General features: G+C 37.2%; 1 protein-coding gene and 1 long non-coding RNA gene across 2 annotated transcripts in view; one reads left to right on the forward strand and one right to left on the reverse strand.

Moving 5' to 3' along the window:
* The window catches only part of LOC117436847 (uncharacterized), a 29705-nt gene that overhangs the window by 12861 nt on the left and 4398 nt on the right, over positions 1 to 12446 (forward strand). The gene's annotated exons all lie outside the window — the stretch shown is intronic.
* HIRA (histone cell cycle regulator) overlaps positions 1 to 12446 on the reverse strand; it is a 37567-nt gene that overhangs the window by 11801 nt on the left and 13320 nt on the right. Inside the window, exons 8-17 of the mRNA XM_034068278.1 lie at positions 12182 to 12349; positions 11555 to 11668; positions 9776 to 9846; positions 7383 to 7488; positions 6540 to 6767; positions 5632 to 5717; positions 4982 to 5176; positions 3433 to 3603; positions 1671 to 1875; positions 789 to 893 (exon numbers count right to left, since the gene is read on the reverse strand). Coding sequence (XP_033924169.1) covers positions 789 to 893; positions 1671 to 1875; positions 3433 to 3603; positions 4982 to 5176; positions 5632 to 5717; positions 6540 to 6767; positions 7383 to 7488; positions 9776 to 9846; positions 11555 to 11668; positions 12182 to 12349 — 1449 coding nt within the window. The remainder of the gene's footprint in view (positions 1 to 788; positions 894 to 1670; positions 1876 to 3432; positions 3604 to 4981; positions 5177 to 5631; positions 5718 to 6539; positions 6768 to 7382; positions 7489 to 9775; positions 9847 to 11554; positions 11669 to 12181; positions 12350 to 12446) is intronic.

The following is a 12446-nucleotide window of genomic DNA, read 5'->3' on the forward strand; positions in this document are numbered from 1 at the left end:
AGAGTGTCCAGCCTTCCTTGGCCTCTCTGTCCTTCAGTACTGTTTCCCAAGGGATTCTCCCAACCAGTGTCCTGAACAGGTCAAAGTCAGCCCTCCGGAAGTCTAATTCTGTCATTAAGTACAGATTTAAGTATGGCATTCTCTGTTTAAAGTGCCTTCAAAAGGTACTGTGGTACTTCAAAAGAAGCAAAACTCTAAATATCAGTCTTGGCTAGAACACAAATAATTCTTTGTATTCAGGGCATAAGGATAAAGAAAGGTTGTGCTAGTCTGTGCTTCCTAATTAAGGGCACCAGATCAAGTCTAGATGTGCCCAGTCTCCCTGCAATCTTGCAATTAGAACTACACTAGCACAACCTAAACAGGCAGAATAATTATTTCAGAAATGCCAAAAGTAATCCTATTTGCCAGTGTAGAGCCCCTCCAGAGAGCTGCCTCTCATTCTTCCTCCTCAGCAGTGTAGTACCAACACAACTGTAACAGTACAGCAGTTACTCCCATTGGAGACTCTGATCTTTACGACACACTTTGCTTAACCAGGAGGAGGGAATGATGAACCAGTAGTATTCCTCTTTGAAGTTTTGCTAGTTCAGAAGTGTCTTATTTTTAGCTGATTTGCCATTAACTTTTCTCATACAGACATATCCTTAGAAGCTGAAGTAGATCATCTTGCTTGAACAAATATACATATTCAAATGTTAATTTAACAAAGGGTCTGAATAATTAATGATATTTCTCAAAACAGGTTATTTTAAGTATTAAGCTTTTTCCCCTTATAGTCCACTTACTTGCAAAGTAAACGATTTCTGTGGGATTGGGGTTGGCAGTTTAAGTGCTAATGCTGGTGCAGCGATGCAAGCAGCATCCTTCTCAGAGGCCAGTGTAGCTGGGGACTGGAAAAAGAAATTGCAAAAGTGATTTTTTCCATTAAAAAAGGTTAAACCAAAGATAGTTTATATTCTAGATTGTTTTGAAAGCTTTTTTTTTTAAATTCCAAATAATGCCAATTGCAAATATTAATATTTTCCCAACTATTTGTATAAATATAAGTTTTTTAATATACCTTCTAAGAATTAAAAAAAAAACCAAAACAACAGAACAAAACCAGATGTGGTGGGGTTTTTTTACATCCCCCATCCCCTTTTCAGCTGCAGTTAATTCATGGGAATTCTGCTATACTGCATGGAAAAGCTAAGCTCCAAATACTGAAAACAGAGGGATCTGTATGGCCTAAAATGGTGGAAAATCTAATGGAACTTAGTAATGCACAGTTCACAATATGCAGGAAATGCATAACCATTTAAGTCATCATATCCAAGTCACACTCTTGTGCTTGGGCCACTCTCCATCAATGAACATCAAAACCTGACAGCATTGCGTTTTATTGTATACAGTCATTTGGCAGGCTACCACTACTTAGCATGCTGGTACCACTTCCTAAGTAGCTGCATATTTATATAAAGGATGGACACATTTGCCCTCCATGTGCATCTGCTTTTTTAAATCTTAAATTTTAATAAGAGTTAAGTTTAAAGGCAAAGAAGAGGGATGGCTAAAAATTCTGAGGGACTGATACAACTTAAGTTTCTCTGACTTGATGGAACAAGTCAATGTGGTACCGACTTTATCAAATGAACATTGAAAGCCACAATTAATATTATTTATTTCACCTGAACAGTTAAAGTTACTGGTACAAGTCTAGAGTCTTTCCGAGGCCTTCCTTTTTTCTTCTTTTCTACTGTTTCTCCCTCAAGTTCCAGTTTCCGTTTGGGTGCACTGAGTGGTTTAGCAGCTGGAATCTTCTCTTCGCTGTCACTGCTGCTCTCCAAGATGTCCTTGGGCTTACTGTCTTTAATTAAATTCTGATCCTTCAGTCTGAAAAAGTAAAAAAATATATTTCATGTTTTATATAAGCTGATTCCAAACGCTGCACGTACCCTATGTATGTATTCTTGCAGATAAGCAGATAAATTTTAGCTTGCTTTGAATGTACTGCAAAATGCACAAAGGCAAGAGAAGGAAGCCAAAGAGGCTTGGCAAGTCCCCTGCCAAAGCACAGAGTGCAATATATATGTAAGCTGATCAGGCATATTCTCTCCTTTAAAAAAAAACCCAAAAAATAGCAGTTAGCTACTGGATTAAGTTGCAAGTAACTTTATTTTAGCATTCAGTTCCAATTACAATCATATCTCTTCCCCTGGGTTGATACAAATAAATCAGCTCTCTGTAAGATGCAAGAATAGTTTATCTTTTTCTCTCCAGTGGACATTGCACTTCCTGCTTACTCATGCAGAACTTCATTTGTCATTCTGCTGTCTATCTGCAAAAGTCAGAATCATAAAATCATTAGGGTTGGAAAGGACCTTAAGATCAGTTGTCCTATTCAGTTCTGACTACTGTAAGATCATATCTGTGAACCATGTAAATGACTTCACTGCTCCATTTTCAATTTCAGGAATACAATATAACTAAAGAAAGCAAAGTACAAATCCCTGTGAACTCTTTTGTTAACCACTGCACCCTAAAATACACCACACTCTCCCCATTCCCTCCCCAATAACTGGTTATTAACTCACTACAATGTTTTGCCACATTTATTCCATAAACACTCAGCTTCCTAAAAACACCTTACACAATCCAAACTTTTTCTCTTTGGTATCTGAATTATGCCAAACAATACACATCTATCCATACTTCACTGACACACTAGAAGCAATTATGAGAGTAATTTAACACAGCATTTCTTTTGCATCATATGGCTAAACCCTGTGACATAAAAGTATCTAGGTGTTTAGTAAAAACATCTTTTATTGGTAACAAGTTGGGGAATCACATACTACTTTCTCAAGACTGCTACTGTTATTATCGTTTGTTCTGGTGCAGCAGGAATACTTATGCCATAACACACTGTGTCACCAAACAAAGGCTGCCTTTTGTTTTTTAAATCATGTGGATCTATAGCCAAACCCCGTTAAAATCAAAGTGACTTCTCTGCATGCCTTCAAGGCATAAAACTGAAATACAACTGCAGCAATGATGATTCTAAGCTGTCTGCAGATATATAACGGTAATTTACCTTGAAGTAAATCTCACTCTTGTACAGAGATGCAGGCTGGCTATTTTTGTCTTCTAAAGAGCACAGATGCATGCAGCCACACAGAGGCGTGCACACACACACAGCCTCTTCTAACAAACATTTTAACTTGGAATTATTTGAATAGTCTGCTTGATCCCAAATGTCAGAGACATATGTACAAAGGGATAATGCCAGCAAAGCATTTACCTATTTGCAGCTGTTCTCTTCCTTCCAATTGTGGAAGAGACCCAAGACAATTTCTAGAGTGCCAGTACCATGACATCTACACCACAGAGAATCAGCGTTTTAACTCTCTGCATTACTATCCCCCACTAGCCCCCTCAGGTAGGTCTTACCTGTCCACAACAGTCTGATTTGTATTTGTTACAATAGCAGTCCCTGAGGTGGCTTTGGATCGTTCTGTAAATCTAGAATCAAATGCTTTCATAGGTTCAATCTTGGATGGAGTTGTCAAGACAGAGGAAGATGATGCAGAAGGAGCAGCTGAGGCAGAGGTAGCATTTACACTGTCAATAAAAGTGACAGGAAAACAAAGTTTGTAAGAAATCTAGTATTGGTAAACTGCACTGCTCATAACTAGCTACCATTCATTACACTGGCTAGAAACCATATTGAAAATCTTTCAATTCAAGTACACACATGAATTATTGTGAGATTTTTCCCCTTTCATGCATCAGTATCTCACAAGCTTTGTCTGCTCTCAAAAGCTGTTTATGTACATCTCAGACCTAAGAGCTTCATGTGGCCACGTAGATATATCTAGATTAAAAGACCCTACTTCATTCATTATGTATTTTTAATTCAGGAATTAAATTATATTTTGAGCTGCTACTTATATACCCAAAGGGAAAGGATTGCTATTTTACATGATGTCTGGGGTTTTACCCTTTGTTCAGGTTACCAAATACTTTCCATCACAAGATTATATTCTACTGTTTATCAATCAGTTTGGGCTGGAACAATTCATGCCAGGTTTTGATTTTGTTAATGAAGAATCCAAAATAATTATTAGGCATTTCCAAGCATAACTCTAAGGCAAAGGAATGTGTCTTCCCCACATTAAAGCATTCCAGGGATCTGTAATTTGAATAACTGTTTACTTTAGAGAGTTTTCAATTCATTCAGGATGAATTGCAAGAAAGAATGTCTCTAAGATAACTGATGGTTGTACTAAAAAGCTGTTAGAATTCCAATTTCCAAAGAAAAGGAGACCTAATAGTTTAATCTGTCAATCATTTCTCACAGTCTACCCACTCATTCTTTAATCTGTGGCCAATTTCAACTAAATGTGATGAAGTGGTAGAGGTTCCAATGACATTGCGCTCTTCAAAATGCTATAAAAATACATTGCGGAGGAGAGACCAAGTCAGTGTTACCACTAAAGGAAAAGCAAATAAAATTAATTAATTAGACAGGCACACTGGCCAATCAGCTTATGCACACTGACAAGTCAACATCACTGTACTCTGATGGGGTTGTTATACAGGAAAGAAGCACTACCAGGTTTGAAAAGAGATCTACAAGCCAGCATTTGACAGAAAGCAGACTTCCTTAGTTCCCCTGCTTGAAAACCTTCTATTATTTATGACTAGCCACCCAGTAATCTATAAGCGAGTCCCTTTGTTAGAGCATTAGCAATCAACTGCATACCTCATTGCACTGAAGATCATTTCCAGGACTACGCATATTGATTTATTCATTACTGATTTATCATGATTTGAAGTAACCAGATACTAGTAATACCTGGATGTTTTCAGGAATGTCAGATTCCTTAAGTTTTACAAGTAAGGAAGCGCCTTTAATGATTGCTTGTTTACAGAACTGTAAACAAAATTTAAACTAAACAGAGTCATGTAAGTGAAAAACAAAACTGCAGATACTGACCCATCTTTATTGGCTGCATCATCTGTTGGTTTTATACTTGCTGCTGTTGGCTCTACAGAAGGCTTTGAAGTATTAAGGGAATTTGCTGCATTAGAATCTAATGACATGAGCTGCTGGTTACTTTGAGAAGACATCATCGAGCCACACAGAGATCCAGATATTGGGATGCTATTGAAAAATGCTGTAGAAAAATCCCTAAACAAAAAGACAACAAATGTATTTCTCTAAAACGCTTTTAAAATAATCGAAAAATGATAGTTTTAACTATTTATTCCATTCTTCTGTTTTCCACATGTGGATACTCATATACAACATAAATAAACCACCAACCCCTAACTTTCCAGAGTTGTTTCTCACATACAGATGACACTAAAGCCACTAATAATGCAAATAGGAGGGTGCAATACATTATTGTTCACTCACCTATAAGGGCAGATAAGGAGAACTAGCCTTAGCTATAAGATCTCAGTTCTAATAGGTAAGAGAACACAGGTCAAAACTATATTCTGTAAATATAGAGAAGGTATTTCCAGCAAGTGCTTTAAGATGCCCTAAGACTGAAGTAAGTCACAATTGTGACTTTGCATCAGAACAAAGAGAACGAAGATAAAAAGGTGAAGAAGGATTTAAAAGATGACTTCTAAACATACCCAGTGTCCAGCTGAGCTATGCAGAGAGGTGTGATCCTTCTCCGACCATCTGCTGTCCGTGTTTCAACTTGTTTTTTTAAGAGATTCTGTTAGGAAATACATTTCATTGTAATTTCTGATAAATAGGAAATACTTTTTTCTTTTTGTTTTTTCCAACTGACATGAACAGGTGTATTAGGATGAAAGATGTTCCTCAACTAAGAATATATTAATAGAGATTATTTTCCATATTGTCTTCCAAACATACTATTATTGCATAAATAGAATCAATTTGCATTTGTATAAATATAAGTGTATTTTAATACCACAACTTTTTTTTCTACCAGTAACAGGTGTTTTTTAAGTAGAAGTTCATAGAGTACAGAGTACAACAGAATTCCATTTACTGCTCTCTGGCTGTACCATAATATACATTGTTTTTAATTTAAACACATTTCCAATCCTAGATCTATCCATCTGTAGAAAAAGCATTTGTGGAGAATATAATCTGCTTTCCACATTAAGAGAGTCAAGTTCAAAATATTCTCATCTGTGTGCATTGAATCCTTCAGTAGAACTTGTGTTCTGTGTTTAGGAGAGAATTAAATAATGCTTTCAACCTCCTTCATTGAGAAACTGAAGCACAGTTCTACAGTTTGACTGTTACTACCTACCTTTGGTTTCCTTTCTGCACACCCGTTTTTAGCACCCATGACAGAATTACCCACAAGCCTTTTTCCACATAGTCTTACTTTTGCTTAAAAGCTTTTTAACTTTTCAACAAGTCCCAGTAATATGAACTGGACCATTCATGGGTTGAAAGGTTCCATTCAACACATATAAGGAAGCAGAAGCTGATTTTATCATAAGCAGTTTGATTATAATAAAAATCAAACTGCTTGGTACCTGACCCTATAAAGAACACCTACCTTCCTAATGTCCTCCAAACTCTCCCCATTAACCATGCTTGCCACTTTGGGAGCCGCTGTCCCAGTCCCAGATGCTTCCCTAATTGACGCGTTCTTCTGCTCCACCTGCTGCTGTTGCTGCCTCTGTTGGTACTTGAGCATCTCTGGATTCTCAATAATGGTGGTAGACAACTGAGCTTCAGTCATTATAGCTAGGCTTTTGCCATAGGTGGACTGATGAATGTTGCTCTGTGGGCAAACGGATCACACAAAAAGAGTGACTACGACTGTGTCCCGGGTTCAGTGCTGTAACCACAACAGACTGCTAGCATGACGTCGCTGGTTGTGTAGGATAGAATACTGCAATGGAACCCATAAAATGCAAATGCCCTCTTTATCATTTATACATTTATATTTTAAACACTACTTTATAATTTCAGCTAACACTAAATCAATACACAAAATAATTGGAATTCAAAACTTTAGTTGCTCAATAGCAACGAGAGGAAAAAACAGCCAACAGCAATCAGTTTAAAAAGACTTGAATATATGCAAGTCAAAGAGTAATTTTGAAGTGTTTTGAAGCACCCACTCCTTGTTTCCTTCACCAAATAATTACTTCAACTGTATAATGATATGTAAGCAGGTGATGTTTTCCAAATAGACTTTCTTTCCAGAATAGAAACTAATACCACAAATTCATTTCTTGACTACTCTTTATTAATGATTTGTAAAGTAGACAAGAACACATTTTTCTGTAATATGGAAATCAGTCACTACATACTTCTATAAATAGTTCAGTATCTTAATGGCATCAATACATCCCTTAAATATGATCATAGAATCTCTGAGTGCTTACTGTACCTTTTCCTCCTCACTGAGTGGATCTCCAAGTTCATCCTGGGAAAAGTCCAAAAATGCCACTGATCCATCCATGGAACATACCAGGATACCAAGTCCATTAAGGGTCCTGAAGGAAATATAGGTTCATTTTTGTTTTCAATCTCTTTCATTGATGCAAAGGGGCAATACAATAAATTGTTCAACAAAATTCTTAGTATAAGATTTATCATCACAGCAACTACTGATAAAACCAAACAAGTGGGGCAGTAAAGAGACAGAGTAATGGACAGCAGGAGTCCATGTACCAGTATTCCTTTGGAGGCCACATACAAAAGGGTAGAAGTAGAACCATACAGCTATCCATGGCATGACTAGCACTATGAAAACCTGTCTGTAGGGGTAAACCAGAACAGTGTCACAGGGAACAGTGAGAGAAAATTATAAATGTATTTGCTTCAAAAAATGTAGAATAACTTTGTGTTAATGGAACTGGGTGAAGAAAGAGGCCTTCAGCAGATAAGCAATCAATATACTTCTTTTAAGGCCCATAAACTGATGTTTGGGGCCCATGAAGATGAAGCTTCATCACACATAAGCAACAAGTTACAGACAGTCCACTATAAAGAGTTTACAGTCTAAATAAACAAGATAGAAAGGAGAAGAGATGAGGCTGAAGAAGCAGCAGCTCTACAAGTTGGGTAAATGCCTCTTCATCATCATTATCTGAAGTGACAGCAATAAGAAAGCAAGCTGTGTGTAAGAGCAGTCCAAGCAACTCTATCGGGCAAGAACATATGTTTGATTTTGTTATTGTTCATTATTTGCATTTTTAAGCAAACTGCACATCCTTGTATGTGGAGATATATTATAACCTGCTTCTGGAAGTCTCAAAATGTTTTCCTGATGGAAAAGAGAGAGGAGAAACTATACATTCTAGTCTTAAAGAAATTATAATCTTCTGTTGAAACCTACCACTGCATGTTTGAAAAAAACCCAACCCAGTACTTGCTGAGTTTTGACCAATAACCCCATAACTTCCAATTACGAAGCTCAAGAGGTGGCAACACAATGGTATACAGATGACTTGTTAAAGAGAATGGAAGAGGAAGGGAAGCAAGCACAACTCTTAAGTCCTATACAAACTAGTCCAGCAAGGCTTAAAAATATATTCCATGAATCATGACTATAGGTGTTTGAAAACACCTTTTTTTTTTTGTGCTGGCTGATGGCACCACATCCAGAGAAGTTGGCCTCAGCACTGTGTGACAGGTTAACCAATACTGGTCCAAGTCAGAAAATGGTAAAATCTTGTTGAGAGTTCTCTGATTGGTTTGCAGACAAAATTGCTGAGCTCCTATTGACCTCTGGCTCCAAGCAATTGTTCCATGAAAATATAATCATGTTCAGATATTATGATGATGCATCCAAGTCTGAAACTCTAAAATAGAAATGAGACAGCTATAACAATAGTATCAGATTTCTCTGAATTTACTCAGTCTGTTTTCAGAATGGAGCATGGTTCTGGGAACATTCCATATTACTGACATTTTAGCCATCCATTTCAATTTGTAAACAGGATATAAAATAAGTTTCCTGATGATCCTTTGTCTCTCAAATATCCCACAAAACCATTTCCTCAGAAATTGCAAAATGTTAACCAGTTATTACTGCCAATGGCTTTACACCACGAGAAAATGTGCAAACTGCAGATGGAGAAATAAAATAAAACACATTACAGAAAAGCAAAGCTATTCAAAGCTATTGTACTACAACAATAGCAGCGCTTCTCCTGAAATATTCCATTTTCTGGCTTTCTAGCCTTCATCTATTAAAGAAAGAAAAATATTTTGCTTTTGAAAAATTTTTATCATGCTTCACTAAACTTCATGGCAAACTCCACAGCACACACAGAAAACAAGTTGTTATACAATTGTAAGCTTTAACATTTACAGCATAAACCCACCAAAATTGTTCTAGCTATTAAGACAACCCATGTCATCAGCTGCATGTCTGTCATGAAAAAAATACTATTTTTTTCTTGTACAGAATCCTTTACTGTGTAAATCACCTGATGTATAGGTGCAGAGTGGTTTTTTAATGCCACTCACTGACTGGTCTCATAGTTATTTCTCCCTTACTATTCACTTGCAGTGAATATGCAGTCTATAACTAGGGACTTCTGCCTTTTTATGATGAGGCCTTAGAAGAAAGCAGGAGGGAGTACCATTAACAGCAGAAAGAGGAAAACAAGATATGTGACAGGAGACTGCTGGGAAAGCGGGCTGTCCAGCCCAACCCAAATCATTAGCTAAAGCTGCTATCTATACTGTTTTAAGGAATTTCCAGTCAATACATATACCTAAAGATGATAGCAACACACTGGCTTCTGTAACCAACAGCAGAAATCAACTTACCAGGAGATGTCCATGATAGACTTGTCAAACAGCTCATGGATGACAACTAAAGGGCGTTTCAGACACGTTAGCTTAAAATAGAAAAAACAACACTCAGAAATTTAAGTTCTATGCTACAGATATTACCACATTAACACTCTCTTAGAGTGTAACAACATTCAAACAAGACCTGGCCGGAAGACAGCTGTATGCCTTGTGGTATATCTGAAGCACTTAGTTACCCATTCCATTACTGGCACAGTAAAAGCTTTGGAGAATAGCAGCTGACACTCAACCCTCACCTCCTTTCTGGAACACCAACTGAATTTCTTAACCAACTTTGCCTTTACATCGGAGTAATAGAACACTCTCTACCACTTAAAAAGTAATTTCACAGATGCTAAAGACAGCTTCTATTCTAAGCTCTAATGAGGTAAGAATGTTGTAAACTGCCAGCACAAGAGGAAGACAGAAAACAGATTAGGTTTCCATGTCCTCACTCAGATTCACTTGTCTAAATAAGTGAAGCCTATCAAGAGCAAAGGGAATTTGACTCACCATTATTCTTAAAGAGGATTCCTCTATACTTATAAATCAGCTTAGAAAGAACTGAATATGAAAATCCCCAGTAACCTGCTCTAAATCATTCTAAGCTCTTTAATCTTAAACCAAAGGTCTTGATATCTATGGTATATAGTACAACTGAAATAAAGCAGAAGACAATGTGGTATAGGATGTTTCATGCTCAAAGGTTCACAGATGTAGTGTAGCAGTCACCTTCAGTAGTTATTTCTTTTACGCTTCCATAGTCTATGTTATATGTGTAACAATTAAGGTCTTCAGGGCAAAGACTGCCTGCAACTTTGCATCTCTATAATACCTAGGATAACTGCAACAGTCACCCTAAATGAAACCATAGTATAAATAGAAAGTAAAAAATACTGAGAGTGATACTTTGATAAGGGTATGCACTGGTAGCATTGCCAGAAACAGATTTAGTGTTGTACATTTAACGATTAATGGATAAATATCACACTGGAATCTATAAATAGTAGACTGCAGTTAGCAGTTAGCAATTGGTGTGTTCTGGCACATTCTCATCACAAAGCTCTACAAATCAGTTAAATTTATTCCTTGTCCTTTCCAGTTGCCAAACAACCGTCTTGCATTTCTGAGTGTTGGAATAGCTACTCTTCTCCTAGCCAGAATAACAATTTTAGTGTAAATTTTACAGTACAGCCCAAACTAGATATTGAGAACTCAGAAATATACTTAAAAAGCTCATTCACTTTCACATTCCTCTTTCAACAGCAGAAAGAGAAGCCAGGAAATGAAGTCAGAACAAAGCAGAAAGATAAGCTGCTCAGAAGCAGCTATCCTGTGCTTGCTATATTCTCCTCATACCCATAAAAGCAAGACTAACAAAGGTAGACTCTAAGAGTGATTAATTAATAGGTGGGCTAAACATGGTGAAGCAGTAGTCTTAAAAGACTCATACAGAGAATGAGTAAAACACATAGGAAGAAAATAGGGTTGAATTATATTTATTACTGAGGTAACATATGATTTCTCTTAACAGTTCCCCCCAACAACATATTCTGCCACTGCTCTTGGCTTTAGAGAAATGAACTAACACCAATACACTACCTTCCCCCCAGATAATACTGTAACAACAGACAGAAAAAACCCTAAACATTAACCTAGATATAAGACCTAATGCTGTACATGTGACCTTTGTGCTAAACCCCAAAGTTATCCAAATAACCACATTAGTTCCAGGGTGGCAAAAAACCCACTTACCCAGACAGAAAGAGATCGATCCTTACTACCAACAGCACAACAGCAGTAAGGACAACTTGACTTGGTGGAGCTCCCATTCTTTTGTTTCTTCTTGAAGATTTTCGGATTGAATTTCTGCACCAATGAGATGCCCAAATATTATTACAGTAGTTACGTTTTAGTAGATCTGCTTTAAGAGCAAGTTTCCCACTTAGGAGTGAAAAAAAACAACACTTTTCATAGAAGCAAAGTCCTCAACCAGACTATGAGAGCACTGACAAAAGCACACCTGCTTTCTGAAGAGGCTTTCTGAATGCCTTGACAGGCATGGTAAGTAATAATAATTTTACTAGCAATAGGAAGCCACTAGAAACCTAAGTCACTTTAATCATGTCACTGAACAGCTAACCAAGCTAGTGTGGTTAGCTACTAACATGCTCCTGCACCCTCACCCTCTTACTTTGTTCATCTACGTCCAGTTCTCTTATCACAAGAGCAAACTGATTGCTTCCAACATGTAAAGTTGACACTTTTTCATCACTACCATGGGTTTGCTTTACTAATCTTGACACCTATCTTCACCTCTTGTCCCCTTTATGCATAAAATTATCAAAAGTTTTACTTCAGGGATAAATTACTATCACTCACCACTACTGTAACTGCCTTCCGATGCCCTACAAAATCCATGTTGGTTTTCCATCCATCTCTCTCAATGATCTGAGCAGTAGGTCCAGAATTATTCATGGCATGAGCAGAAACAAGATAGTGACCATCAGGTGACCAGCTAAGTCGCAACACATGAGTTGTCCCTCCACACTGACAAAAAAAAAAAAGCCCAAACCAAACAAGAATTAGAGCTTTAAAAGTGGCAAACAACGGATGTTTAATACAAGCTATTCAAGTTTTAGATTTA

The sequence above is a fragment of the Melopsittacus undulatus genome, chromosome 12, assembly GCF_012275295.1.
Source record: "Melopsittacus undulatus isolate bMelUnd1 chromosome 12, bMelUnd1.mat.Z, whole genome shotgun sequence".
Lineage (NCBI taxonomy): Eukaryota > Metazoa > Chordata > Aves > Psittaciformes > Psittaculidae > Melopsittacus > Melopsittacus undulatus.